The sequence below is a fragment of the Sarcophilus harrisii genome, chromosome 2 (genome assembly GCF_902635505.1).
Source record: "Sarcophilus harrisii chromosome 2, mSarHar1.11, whole genome shotgun sequence".
NCBI classification, from domain to species: domain Eukaryota; kingdom Metazoa; phylum Chordata; class Mammalia; order Dasyuromorphia; family Dasyuridae; genus Sarcophilus; species Sarcophilus harrisii.
Window position 1 is genome coordinate 588,155,364 of NC_045427.1, and position 15,363 is coordinate 588,170,726.

General features: G+C 38.2%; 1 protein-coding gene across 1 annotated transcript in view; it reads left to right on the top strand.

Moving 5' to 3' along the window:
* LOC100917022 (1-phosphatidylinositol 4,5-bisphosphate phosphodiesterase epsilon-1) overlaps positions 1-15,363 on the top strand; it is a 204,035-nt gene that overhangs the window by 170,071 nt on the left and 18,601 nt on the right. The window contains 5 exon segments of the mRNA XM_023495065.2: positions 60-347; positions 7,282-7,445; positions 7,880-8,141; positions 9,085-9,203; positions 12,878-13,006. Of these exon segments, the coding sequence (XP_023350833.1) occupies positions 60-347; positions 7,282-7,445; positions 7,880-8,141; positions 9,085-9,203; positions 12,878-13,006 (962 nt within the window).

The window sequence follows — 15,363 nt, forward strand, 5'->3', positions numbered from 1 at the left end:
TCAGTGTCGGATCCTTCTGAGGGTTTTGAACGCTGTGGTTCTGATCTTTGGGGGGCTAGGTCCCTTGGACGGCGTGCGGCAGACCTGGGAAGAAGTCTGTTCTCTCAGCACAGCTCCGTCCCTCAGTGCCATCATCAGGACCCCCAGGTGCTACCACATCTCCTCCCTGAACGAGAATGCGGCCAAGCGGCTGTGCCGCCGGTACTCTCGGAAGCTGATTCAGCACACCGCCTGCCAGCTGCTGAGAACCTACCCTGCCGCCACTCGCATTGACTCCTCCAACCCCAATCCCCTCCTGTTCTGGCTGCACGGGATACAGCTGGTGGCACTCAACTACCAAACAGACGGTAAGGCGGGAGGGAGTCAGGGTGACTGCTCTGTCTGTCCTTCTGTGGGATACCGGTTTGTAAGCCTGGATACAAGGGGATGGAATGAACATAAAAGGTTCAGGACTGCAGCTCCCACATGACACATGGTCTCTCGGTCCCTGTTTTTCACTGCCTCCCCCTCATCTCTGAAGTGCTTTCCCTCTTCACCTCAGCCTCTTAGGCTCTTTGGTTTTCTGCAAAATCCAGTCAGGTGCCCTTTACATGGAACCTTGCCTGTCATTGTGCTCCTGATAATATCAACAAAATTGATAAAATTAATGAAAGTAATTTTTAAATTCTAAGACTTAAGGAATGAGTGGTAGGAGACTTAAAATACAAAATAATTTTTCCATATTCATTTTTGTAAACTCCTAGATTTCCAGGTTCAATGACAAATCACAGTATTTGAAAAGTCGAAGAAACCTTGGCAGCCATCTAGTTACCAATCAACATTTATTAAGTGCCTGCTGTGTGCTACAAATTGTGCCAAACACTGGGGATACAAATACAAAAAAGAAACACAGTCCCTGTCTTCAAGGAGCTTATATTCTCATGGGGGAAGATAACACATATGGTGGAAAAGTCAGTCCCAATGTGGTCCAACCAGTACAGACAAGGAATCTTTTCTGTAATGCAGTAATACTAGATACTCTAATGGCAGTCCAATCTGAGAAGTGGGAATCCACCATCCCCTGAGGCTGGTCATTCCTCTTCGGACAAGTTTCATTGTTAGGAAGGTTTTTTACCCAACATCAAACCTAAAGTGACCTCTTTTTAACTTCTACCCATTGCTCCTAGTTCATACCTCTGGGACCAAACCGTCTTCTCTTTCCTCAACATTAAATCCTTCAGCACCTGAGGACAACTTAAATTTCCCCTCTGACACTCTTGAGAGGCCATATGTTTCCTGGGTCTTTCAGCCCCTAGGCCCTTTGCTACTGATTTACCTGGTTGCCCTAAAGTGGATATTCATCATAACTTTTATACCTTGGCACTCAGACTTCAACAAAGTATTCCAGATGAGGTTTTACCGAGACAGAGTGTAATGGAATGGTCACCACCCTATTTCTAGAAGCTAGAAAAGGTCATGTCCTCACACTGCTGACTTGTTATTGAATTGGCAGTCCACTAAAATCCCCAAATCTTTTAAAAATAAGCTGCTTATCTTGCTATACTTGTGAAATTGCCTTTTTTAACCTAAACAGGAGATTTCACATTTATTCCTACTGAATTTCATCTTATTAGATCCAATTCACTGCCTTTTAAGATCTTTTTGAATCTTGACTGTATTGTCTTGTGGGTAAGCTTTGTGTTGTCTGCAGATTTTGATGAGCATATGATCTATCCCTTTATCCAGGTGAAAGACCAAAATGTTTAAAAAAAAAAAAAGCACAGAGCAGAGAACAGATCCTTGTGGCTCTTATCATTTTGACACTGAAACATCAACAGCTATTTTTGAATGTAACTATTTAGACATTTCTGAATCCATCTATTGGTATCTCATTTAATCCTTAGCTACACCTTTTCCACAGAAATAGTATCAAAAGCCTCACAAAGATCTCAGGGAGTTATATATTTATAGCACTTTCCTCTTCTAATTCAGTCCAATCTGTATCCTTGTCTTTATCATATGTTTCATTGTAAGGTCAACTATATCTGTAGTATCCCCAATTTAGTCACCCTTCCAACAAAGGACAAAAAGCTGGTCTGTGATGGTGTGTTTTTGATAAAGTTGCACTGGTTCCATGCAGTTATTCCTTCCTAAGTGTGTACTCTTCATCAATTAACATCCCATCCCTTATAATGAAGAGAAGCTCCCTTCCCTGAGTCTCCTTTTCCTCCCAGTATTACATACATGCATAATTGTTTTGTTATCCCTCTTTTCCTCTGGCAGCCTCATTTTGCTCTGAACATTCAGACTTTTTATAAGACAGTGCTACACTTCCACAGTAAAATTCTGTCACTTGCCCCTGAAAGTGACTTAGAAATCTAAGTTGATGGCTGAGTCCTCATATATCATAGATCTCTGGAGACAAATCTTTCCCTCAGAAATGAAATTTTTACCTCGTGTTCAGAATTTCATTTTTATGTTTTTTACCTCCTTCCTGAACTAACAGGATACTGTCTATGTTTTGTTTTGGGGTTTTTTTTGCTACAAATAGGTGCTTGATTTATTGTTCTTTTTTTTTTTAATAATTTTAACTTTTTATTGACAGAACCCATGCCAGGGTAATTTTTTACAACATTATCCCTTGCACTCACTTCTGTTCCGATTTTTCCCCTCCCTCCCCAAGATGGCAAGCAGTCCTATACATGTTAAATAGGTTACAGTAGATCTTGGATACAATATATGTGTGCAGAACCGAACAGTTCTCTTGTTGCTCAGGAAGAATTGGATTCAGAAGGTAAAAATAACGCAGAAAAAAGAACCAAAATGCAAACAGTTTACATTCATTTCCCAGTGTTCTTTCTTTGGGTGTAGCTGCTTCTGTCCATCATTGATCAATTGAAACTGAGTTAGATCTTCTCTTTGCCAAAGAAATCCACTTCCATCAGAATACATCCTCATACAGTATCGTTGTTGAGGTATATAATGATCTCCTGGTTCTGCTCATTTCACTTAACATCAGTTCATGTAAGTCTCTCCAAGCCTCTCTGTATTCATCCTGCTGGTCTTTTCTTATAAAACAATAATATTCCATAACATTCATATACCATAATTTACCCAACCATTCTCCAATTGATGGGCATCCACTCAGTTTCCAGCTTCTAGCCACTACAAACAGGGCTGCCACAAACATTTTTTGCCCATGTTTTTTCAGAACTCTTTGAAGACTATTTTCCCTGAGATCTTAAGATATATTTCAGGCTATATCCGGACTTCTGCTTTTCTATCCTTAACTCTAAAAGTAAGCCATCACTTTAATGCAGCGTTCCCATCTAGCAACTGGTTCCTCTCAGCTGATTTTGAATGAGACCCAAAATCAGAAATGGGAGATAGGGTTGTTCATGCCAGCAATATCAAGACGACTATCTGGGCTGGCCTGAAGGTGGTGTGGAAGAGAAGAGTGGAAAATAAGTCTGGAAAGGTAGATGGGGCCAGGTCAGAAAGGATTTGAAATGCCAAATAGAGTCTATATTAGATCCTAGTGTGGATAAGCATCCCCTGAAATTTTCTGAGAAGCAAAGCAACAGTCAAAACTGTGCTTTAGGAATAACACTTTAGCAATTGTGTAGAGATAGATTGGAGAGAACACTGGCCATCTCGCTAGCCCTAACAAAGACATTCTGCTTGTGGTCAGAGCTGGAACAAATAATTATCCCTTTCCTGCCTTTCTTATGCTACCAGACAACTGTACAGTGAGTTTGTGCTTCAGCTCCTCTCCTTTAAAATCTCCTTCCGAATCTCAGGCCTCTTCACAGTGAAAGCATCAGAAGCAGCATCCTTCCATGTGAAGAAAATGATTCAGAAAATGATTGAGATCACTGACAGCCAAGACCTTGCCCTAGGATTCCTTCATCCAGTTTTTTTTCTTACCAGAGAATTCCACTTTTGAGCAAATGATTAGTCTAAAAATATAGAGAAATTTGGAATAACTTTTTTTAGAGGACAGAAAACAGATTCTTCATGAAATGACCTTTGGAGTGATAATAGACATTCAAATATACATAAAAACATAATATTACAAAGGAAACTAATAACATTGAAATAAAATTATCAAAATATTTTTAAAATAAGTTCACAAATACTCAGTTACAAATAAAATAAGCCAAGCCATTTTTCTTCCATTTCATGTGGCTGACATCGCAAACAACTCCCAGAGCCACACATATGACCTTGAAGAAGTTGGATGAGGTCTCTTCAGATCCCTTTTATCTCTCAGCTTCTGATCCTGTGATAAATTACCCACAGCAGTATGTAGAGGTGCCTCACCAGAGAATACCCCAAACGATATCTCCTTGCCGACTTCCAAATTTGGGTGCAAAAAAATTAAAAGGAGACAACCTGATACTTCTCTTCAAGTGAGAGCCCATCAGTGACACTACCTAGAGGGTAGGCATAGGTTTTGAGTTTTTCTTGGGAGTGGGTGATGATGATCCATGTCTACTCCCCAAGGCAGCTGCTGGTTTCCCCCCTTCGGGGTCATTTCCCCACCTCTAGAGTTATTTGAGTGTGGTCATTTATTTCATTAGATTTTAAGCCCTTAGAAGGCAGAAATTGTTTATTTTTCCTCTTTATAGGCCCAGGGCATAACATAATACCTTCCAAACAGTGCCTTGTGCTTACTGAATTAAGAACAAATTGAAAAGTTTCTCTGTTCCCAGCTGCAGAACCGCTCCCTTTTTCCAGCTAGCCTATCACCACCAGGAGGATTAGGATTTATCCTAGCATCCTTGTTAGGGCTCAGCATCATCCTGGAGAGTCCTAGAACATTAGAAGTAGAAAGACCTTCAAAGAAAAATAGAGCTCAGCCCCTTCATTTTACAAAGGAAGGAAACTGAACCTAATGTGAACAACAGAAGGTTAAACTCTTAGAATGACGCCAACCTGGGAAAGGCTAAAGTGGAAAGAGCTGTGGATTGTGAATCTGAAGGGCTGAATGTGAATTTTCACTCTGCTACTTCCTAGTTGTGTGACATACTGCAAATTGCCTGACTTTTCTGGCCCTTTTTTCTGTACTCTTTTTTTAAGGGTCATTGCAAAGATCAAATTAAATCGGAGATTTAAAGCAGTTTGTAAACTTTAAGTATTATTATGACATGTGTAAACCTTAGATCAGATGTAGAGGTGTACCTCCAATCATAATTAAAGCCCCAAATTGACTGTATTCACAAGGATAGGGAGATATAAAATGATTTTTCCTAGCACCCCTGCTTCCCAGAAATGAATATTACCATTATGAGAAAAGAACCATTAATGAAAATAAAATTACAGTTTTCTCATCTACAAAGTAGAGTTAATAATGATAGCACTTGTCTCACAAGGATTTTGGGTGGGTCAAATAATAGATCTAAAGTGCTTTATAAATGTTATTTCTTATTGCAAGAAAATTGATATGATAATCTTAGCACTATATTGAAGGCTTTATTTGCATCCTTTTTTCATTGGTCTCTTCCTGCCCAGAGAGGTGAATATCTTTTTATCCCATTTTGTAGTTGAAGAATGGAAAATCATCGTTAATGATCACTCTCACCTAAAAGTTACATCCAATTTTGATTTAAGGTCTTGAGGGAGAGTACATCACTAACTCAACTAATACACACACAAATACAGCATATACAGTGTTTGTTGCTTTTGCCAATGTACATCTGCAACTTATCTTTATAGGAATCAATATATGTTAAAAATCCATGCTGAACATAGATAGAAAAAAATCAAAGGGAACATTGGTCAAGTGTGGCTTATAAACCTTCTGTTCTCTTGTACAAAGATAAACCCCAAACCACAAAATAAGCATTTAAATCTGTTAAAGACAGTAATCATGAAAGAATAACCACATAATCCATCAAACAATATTGCCAATTAAATTGGGACATGAAGTTCCAAGAGAAGTCACAATATCAAAAGCTCATGACTAAATAGATTGTGTAATTTATTGAGTTGTGATTGTGACATTTTTAAAAATTTAACCAAAAAAAAGCATTTTAGTACTGTGACATTCCTCTATACGTTGCAACTGGGAGCTTAAGCAAATCTATGGAGTTCTTCAGGTATTCTCTGACTTTTTCTTGGATGTATTAGATGGTACATATGAAACATGACACACTGGATGTGTGGTTAAATATCTGGAGTCAGAAAGTTAGTTCGAACTGCAGCTGTGGAATTGAAAACAACAAATAATATCAACAGATCTACATTAAGTATACACACACACACACACACACACACACACACACACACGATTCAAAAGGAGCCATGAAGTAAGCAAAACTGATTACTTCTGTGATGCAATACATTTAATTTTGCAATTAATAATCAATGAAGAACAATAATACTAATGTTGTTCAGTCTTTCATGCATGTTTGATTGTTTGTGACCCCCATGGACCGCCACACACCAATGCTGTCCATGGGGCTTTCTTGGCAAAGGCACTAGACAGGTTTTGCCCTTTCCTTTTCTAGTGGATTAAGACAGGTAAGAGTTTAATGACTTGCCCAGCATTATACAGCCAATGAAAATTCAGGTGTTCCTGACTCCAGATGCACTTCTCTACCCACTGAGCCACCTAGTACTTGACTTCTTAATGGAAGTATATGGGCTTATGGATGATAGTTTACAGTCTGATTTTTTTCTTAAGTGTTCTTTATACATAGTATTTGAATTATTGTGCCTACTAGAAGAAGCTAACTTACAGTTATAAGGTGACCATAAAAATATTTAAAATTGACATTTTTTCCTAAAATTCAGGATGCTTACAAGATTGAGAATATGTGACAATTCCTTTGTGAGTAAATAAATTCCAAAATAGTTCATGCTGCCCCAGAGTACTGATTACATATATATTACTTTATCATTTTTAATTTTTTAAAAAAGATGCTAAATGCAAAACTATTTCAGACATGAAAGTAAAATTAGAGTAAAATTGTACTTTGACTACCATCATAAAACCAAAGTGTTTGGCAAAAGAGATTTAGAAGAACAGTGAGTTTCATAAAAATGATATAATTGGCAACTTCAACTGACACAAAGACTTGTGGTGTGACATTGGCTTTTTGTCATGAGGTTTTAATGTTAGAATATAATCACAGAATGGAAGAGTCTTCACAGGTCCTCAAGTTAATCCAATGCATGTCTGCCATCAATGGGAAATATGAGATATGCCTATTTAAACATTTAATAGAAGAATCATGATTTTTCTTTATCCACATTTTGGTATCTTATTAATGGTCTTATTTTTTTTTAATTTTGTAGATCTCCCCTTACACCTAAACACAGCAATGTTTGAAGCTAATGGTGGCTGTGGCTATGTTTTGAAACCCCCTGTTTTATGGGACAAGAATTGTGCTATGTACCAGCAGTTTTCTCCACTGGAAAGAGATATGGAAAACATGGAACCTGCTCTCTATTCTTTAACTGTAAGTATTATTGTTAATATAAGTTAGAATTTTAAATTTTTTAAAGTAGGAAAACAAACCTATCATCATAAGACTTTTGTTTGTCAGATTTATCTTCTAAAGAGGATTTTAGAACCCTAATAGCAAGTAGAATTCCCCGGTTACAAAAGATTATCGTATAGATTATTTATGGCTTTTTGTTGTCCTTTATTGTTAACATTGAGGGCTTGTATAATTCTGAGGGTCTCTTTACTCAAATCTGTGAAGCCTTAGATGTTAAATATATGAGCTATACTCTCAGATTTTTTCAGACTAGTTTGGTAGAATCCTAAAAGACTGAATTTTTTTCAGTCAACCTTCAATTTTTTTTTTTTAATACAATGCAGATTTGGATGAGGAGCTTCATTTGTTCTCTTTTTAAGTATTAGTGACTGTGATCCTTCTCTTTACATCAGATTGTCTCTGGTCAGAATGTGTGTCCTAGTAACAGTACAGGAAGTCCATGTATTGAAATCGATGTCCTGGGAATGCCTCTGGATAGCTGCCATTTCCGCACTAAACCCATTCATCGAAATACTCTTAACCCCATGTGGAACGAACAGTTTCTCTTCCGAGTTCATTTTGAAGATCTTGTATTTCTTCGTTTTGCGGTTGTTGAAAACAACAGTTCAGCTGTAACTGCCCAAAGAATCATTCCACTGAAGGCTTTAAAAAGAGGTAGAAGAAAATCTTGCTTGTTTAAACATTAATTGATCCTATCTCAAAATAAATTTTTCCGATGCATTTGCAGTATCTTTTATAGAATGTATGTAACCTTTCTGACCCTGCAATAGACTTTACAGATGAGACTAGGAGGGGATGTGGAGGGCAGTGGATGGAGTGCTCCCTCCTCCATAATCCCCACTTCCCTTCTTCCCCTCAAATGATAGCTGCCCCCCTTCCATTCCCTGTAAATTTTAAAGCTGTGCTGAGGGGAGGGAATGACAGTGTGGGGCTGGGGGTAGAACCAGTGCCAGTAACTGAGCTACTGTTGAAAGCACAGCCAGTAATAGAGAGGGGATTGGAGGACTTCAGGTAGATGACATGAAAGAGAAGCCCCAAAAAGCAAAGCAGAGGGAGAAGCTAGATTGCTCCTATCCCAGGTTTTATATGAGCATGCACAAACTACAAGACCCTGTAAACACAGAGTTTCATAGAAGTTCAGCAAATGGAATTCCAATGAGTTATTCTCTATTTGGGTTTTTTTTTTTTAATGCTTTTAAAGCTATTAGAAGATGAAGTAGTTTGAATTGTTGCTCATTTTAGAAAATGGAAACATTAAATGGCCAGCCAGCCTTATAAGTAGTCAGATTTTTCAGATTTTCCCACTTCTAAATTTTTCTTTGAGAATATTAGAAACTTTTGAAAGCATATTAATTCATTTTGGTAACGAAGGCTAATTAATTGCTGATGCATGGCACTAGATAATACCCTGATTACCCAAAAGGCAATACTCACACCCAGCAAAAAAGGCACGTGCTCTCTGCATGGCTGAACAGCTTAACCATTTTGTCTCCTCAAGAAGCAAGTCATTCCCTCATGTCTTTGGGGATCCTGCTTTGGCAGAGACGTCCCAGAATAGCAATGAATGTCTGGTTCACACGGTTGTGTGTTCTTTTAGGATATCGGCATCTTCAGCTGAGAAACCTCCATAATGAAGTCTTAGAAATCTCTAGCTTGTTCATAAACAGCAGGAGGATGGAAGAGCATTCCAGTGGCAGTGCTGTGGCAGCATCTTTGGTAACTAAACTCAAATGTTAATGTCATATTTTAGTGCTTGGGCAGTATTTCCATGCCCTAACCCCATCCCCCTTCTCTCTGTCTCTCATACACACAGCGCACAAATCTTTCCCTGACTCTCACCTCCTTGTCCACTATCCAGAGCGAGACAGACAGGGTGTGGTACTAGAACCATCACTGAGCTAGGCAAGAATAATTAATCATCATAATAATAATATCCACTTACCATGTTCCTGATACCATGCTAAATTCTTTATAATTGTTATCTCATTGATCCTCACAAGCATCCTCTAAGGGAGGTGCTGGCAAACAGAGTTGAGTAACTTGCCCTGGTCACACAACTAGGAAATATCTGAGGCCAGATTTGAACCAGGAAGATGAAGGTTTCCTGCCTACAGGTGCAGGTCCCAGCTGGGATACTACTAGCTCTGGGATAATGGGCAGGTGGCTTAAGTTCGTGGAGCCTTCGTGTCTTTATCTGTAAAAGGAAGGGGCCAGACTACACCTCAGACACTCCTCCTAGCTGTAGACATCATGGGATCTCAATATTTTCTACAAAGAACCCAAAGCACACACTGAGGACCTGCTTGATCACCTTCTGAGCTCCAGAGCCGCCAGGAAAAGAAGCGATGGGCCAGACCCAACGGCCGGCAGCGCCACCCCAGCGTCTGACTGAGTTGATCAGTCCAGGCCGGCTTCCCCCTTTCACCAAACAGTGTTGCTTTCCTTTCAAGAAAATAGGTTCAACGTTCCAGCTTCTTGTGCCAAAGTTCAGACAGTCAAGTCAGTAAGAGGAATCTGGTAACCAACTTTTAACAAAAACAGTAATAAATTAAGAAAGTATCTTATTTTATTAAGTAAAACTTAGTTACTATTTCTTACTCTTCATTGGCAGGCTTAGGTAGTTTCGCATACTAGTACTTACTCTGCATCTTGTTCCCCCATCAAGCAAACGTATCTCCTCTTTTTTTTCCTTTCTAAGTAATGGATTCACTCATTAATTTAGGTTTATTCATCAAACATTTATTAAAGGTCTCCTCTTTATGGTCATTTGCAATGAGGCAGAAGTGTATAATGGAGAGGTTCCTGAGCTTGGCGAAGGCTTTGATTTCACTTTGTCTGACACTGCTGTGTTTACATGAAGATATCACTTAATGTCTCTTGAGAATCAATCTTTTCATCTGTAAAACTGGAATAATACATTTAGCTCCTACCTCAAGATGGTATTGGGAGGATCAAGTGAAATTATATTTGTAAATCACATGGCAAACTTTAAAATACTCAACAGATGCCACTTACTAAGTAAATGCTGGGGGAGAGGAAAAGATAAACAGAACTGGACCCTCCCTCACCACAATCCCATGCTTGGGATTAGTAAGAATGACTGAAATCACCCTGGAAAGCCTGGGACCCCAGGAACCGCGGGGGGTTCCTCTGCTGCAGTTCCTCAGGAATGACCTCCACTTCTGGCCTTTGTACCTTCAGGGACCTATGGTCCTCCCTCAGTCTCCTAAAATTCTTAATTTCATCCAAAGCTAAACTCAAATAGTACTTTCTCTCTCTCCTCCCAATCCCTGATAGAGGGGAGGGGCCTAGAGTGGGACATCAGACAAGGCAGAGGATTTCCTCAAGCTCTCTGGGCTGTCCAAAGGCCTCATTTCTCTTAGCCACAGGAGCAGCAAGAGAGGCAGGCTACCTATATATATCCTTGAAATGTGACTTAGTTCTTTTCTGGGGACAGCCAGGTCAAAAATGGTCTGGTGATGTTCTGAGCAAGGGTAGTTGCCACAATATAAAAAGAAGGGGATGGATGTGAGAGATGATATGGAAATAGACAGAATTTAGCAGCTAATTATATAGGCATCATGAATGAGAAGTTGTGGATCACTCTGCTGTAATCTTGGGTGAGTGACCAAAAAGATACCTGGTAATACCTTTGACAGCAGGAGGATAATGTGAAAGATATAAGGCCAGAATGAGTCTAAGATGCCTGTGAACAGCCAGGCCTAAATATCCAAAGTTACTCAAAAGTATTTAAAAGGAAAAATTTTAGGCTAGATATATAGATCTGGGAAGCAGCTGCATAAAGATCATAATAAACCCCTGGGAAATGATTAACTCTGTAATAGAGATTGTAGAAAGAAATGAGCAGGGCCCCATTCAGGGCTCTGGTATATAACCAGATTTAGGGGGTGCAATACTAAACGATGAGCAAATAAATGACACTGAGAAGGATGAACCAGACAGGTAGGAGGTAAATAAATTGAGAAATGTATCATGAAAAACCAAAGTTAAAAAGCCTCTGGTTCTTGAGGCAAAACATACCTTCTCTACAATCGGAGTATTCCTAAAACCTTCGTATCTATGAGCCTGAGTGTTAGTAGCAAAGGTTGGGAACAGGATGGAAAGGAAACTTGATAGACTTAAAGAGATCTATTCCTAAGGAATTCTTGTCTAAGATGCAGCCTGTTACTGAGAGTAGGCAAGTGAGAAGGATGTGTCTCTTACCTTACAATAGTAGTATCAGGAACAATCAGCAGAGGCTCCTCCAGCAAGTGAGTGAGATTTGGGGGAAACTTAGCTGGATGCTGATTCTGTTAATAGAAGTTTTAATACCATGGGGGCCCATGGTACAAAGAAACTGAGTGAGGTTCCATTCAGGTTTTCCATCAATAAATCAGACAACAAGCATTTATTAAGCATCTCGTGTGTGCCAGGCACTAGAGATACAAAGAATAAATGAAACAAGCCCTGCTCTCAGGAGCTCACCATCATATTAGGTCAGGGACATACAAGGCTACATATGAAATAGAAAAAAAATAGAAGATAATATTAGAAAGGGAAGAAGCAATATGAGGACAAAATTCTAAGGAACTAACACTATTACACCCTCTTGATAGACCCTCAATAAATGTTTATTGAATGAATGAATAAGGGGAATGAGGAACAAAAGGGACTTAAGGGAAAGAAACACACTCTGAAATAGGAAATGAAGCAATGGCTGCAAGGAGATCAATGTTTAAGGTGCTTACTGCCAAGTGTTCCAATTTTAATGGGTTTAAAGAACATGCTATTTCATTCTAGTTGGAGAAACCTTCCATTTATGAGACTTAATCCTCATTTCCATGGAGTCCTCAATTATTAAGAAGCAGCTGGGAGGAAATCAGAATTTCATTACATATTTAAATCACCACAATTAATTGTCTAAGATAATTTACTCTGTACATGAAGAACTAACATTAGAATATGTGCATGCATAAACCAAGTTCATGTACAAAAATTTTTGTAGTATGTTTGGGTGATTTTGTAATGTGACATGGGCAATTTTTGTAATGGATTCTTTTATTGGTGTAATTTTCAGCAGTTTTCAAAAATTAAAAAATCATGCAAAATTTTTCTTTAGAATTGGGATTGTATATAAGACAGTGGTGACATTGGGATTTTTTTATATTTTAAAAATAGAATATTGCTGACAGGACAGAAGGTAATATGCAATTTGAATTTTAAATGTATAATAAAATACATGTTTTATATATTTAAAAAGAACATGCTATTGAGAAGAATGCATCGTGCGTTCTAATTATGAGTAATTACAAACAACTTAGAAATAGTCTATTTAGACTAGAAAAGACTCTGAATTATTACACAAACAATATAAATATTCTATCTAACAGATGTTCAGCACAGAAGAAAGAAAAGGTCTGATGACATACAAGGTCACAGTACATGGGATTCCAGGTCCTGAGCCTTTTGCCATTTTCATTATAAATAAAGAAATTAAAGCAAAGCAGCTTCTTCACCAAGTAAGTTCACAAAATATTTGGTTGTGAAAATCTAATTTTATCTCTCTGTAATATATACATACATACATACATATAGCAAGCCTCCATGAAAGCCTTCCTTCAAAGCTTTATTAAATTATGAAAATGGCCCTGGATTCTCAAATTCTATGCCAGAAGAATGAACGATCCAATAGGCCCTACCTCCCAACCTTTTGCTATTATTGCATACAATGTTTTCCTGGTTCTGCTCATTTCATTTAGCACCAGTTTATCTAAGTCTTTCCATGATTTTTTGAAATCAGCCTGTTCATCGTTTTTTATAGCACAATCATATACCACAACTTGTTCAGTCATTATTCAGTTGATGGGCATCCCCTCAATTTCCAATTCTTTGACACCACAAAAAAAAAGAGTTGTAAATATTTCTGTCCAGATAGGTCCTTTTTTCCTTTTTAAAATCTCTTTAGAGTATAAACCTAGTAAAAGTAATGCTGGAACATCTATAGCTTTTATAAGGGCATTGTTCCAAATTGTTCTCCAGAATGGTTGGATCAGTTCACAACTCCACCAAGTGTATATTAGTGTCCTAATTTTCCCACATTGGTTCCAATATTTATTATCATTTTCCTTTTTTGTCCTCTTAGCCAATCTGATAGGCATATGGTGATACCTCTGAGTTGTTTTAATTTGCATTTAATCGTTAGTAATTTAGAGCATTTTTTTCCTATGACCATAGATGGCCTTGATTTTTTCATCTGAAAACTGCCTCTTCATATCCTTTGACCATTTATTAATTGGGGAATGATTTATATTCTTATAAATTTAACTCAGTGCTCATATAATTTGAGAAATGAGGCCTTCATCAGAGATAATTGCTGTAAAAAATTTTCCCAGCCTTCTGCTTTCCTTGTATTCTTGGTTGCATTGCTTTTGTTTGTGTAAAACCTTTTTAATTTAATATAATCAGAATGATCCATTTTATATCTAATAATGTTTCTGTCACTTGTTTGGTCATAAATTCTTTCCTTCTTCATAGATCTGACAGGTAAACTATTTCATGATTCCTTAATTTGCTTATAGTATCACTCTTTATGTTTAAATCATGTATACCCATTTTGATCGTATCTTAGTTTACAGTATGAGATATTGGTTTATACTGTCTTCCAGTTTTCTCAACAGTCTTTGTTAAGTAGTAAACTCTTGCCCCCAAAACTGGGATTTTTGGATTTATCAAATTCTAGATTACTGTGATCATTTTCAACTGTGTCTTGTGTACCTAATCTATTCCACTAATCTACCAGTTTTTCTTAGCCAGTACCAAATAGTTCTGATGATTACCACATTGTAATGCAGTATGAGATCTAGTATGACTGGGCCATCTTCCTTTATATTTGTTTTCATTAATTCTCTTGACATTCTTGACTTTTGTTCTTCCAGATAAATTTTGTTATCATTTTTCTTTGCTCTGTAAAAGTTTTTTGATAGTTTGATTGGTATGGCACTGAATAAGTTAATTTAGGTAGAATTATTATATTTATTATATTGGCTCAGGCTATCCATTAGAAATTAATATTTTTCTATTTGTTTAGATCTAACTTTATTTGTGTGGAAAGTGTTTTGTACTTGTATTTATATAGTACCTGTGTTTGTCTGGGCAGGTAGACTCCTAAGTATTTTGTGTTGTTTACAGTTATTTTAAAAGGAATTTCTCTTTATGCTTCTTGCTTTTTCTAGCCTATTTCTTGACTTGGAATTTTATGTTAAAGTTGGGCTCTGCTCACCTTGGAGAGGGGGAGCACCTTCCCAAGCTTCAGGCTTTTTCAGACTGTTATTTTCAGAACTAGTTCTGGGAGTCTACAAGTTTTTGGTCCTTCCAAGGTAGTGTAGTCTATTCTCCTGGTCTGTGCTGTTCTTGACTCAGGAAGAAGCCCTGCTCCTTTGCAGCTGCAAATGCTAGTATTCCTTCTTGCCTTGGAATTGTGACCAGAGCCTCCTGGAACTCTAGGACCCAGAATTCTGTGGGAGCAGCAGGGCTGACAGAAAGCACCAGATACTAGAGCTAGCAGAGGGTCCCTAGTCTCCTTCTGACCAATGGTCTCACCTCTCCTGCCTCTGGGCTGAGAGCTCCTGAAGCCGCTACTGCTTTGACAGCCAATGTTGCTGCCATGCAGGCGCCAGGATGGCCCCCCAGTTCAGTGTCACAGCCCTCCTGAGGACCTCCCGTGTTGTTCTGGGACTAGAACAGATCCCATTCTGACCTTCTCTTGGCCCTGCCACTCCAGGATTCTATTTGAAGCATTATTTTAAAGTTGTTTGGAGTGGAATGTTTGAAGAGTTCAGCTGGATTGCTGCCTCTTCCACCATCTTGTCACAAACTA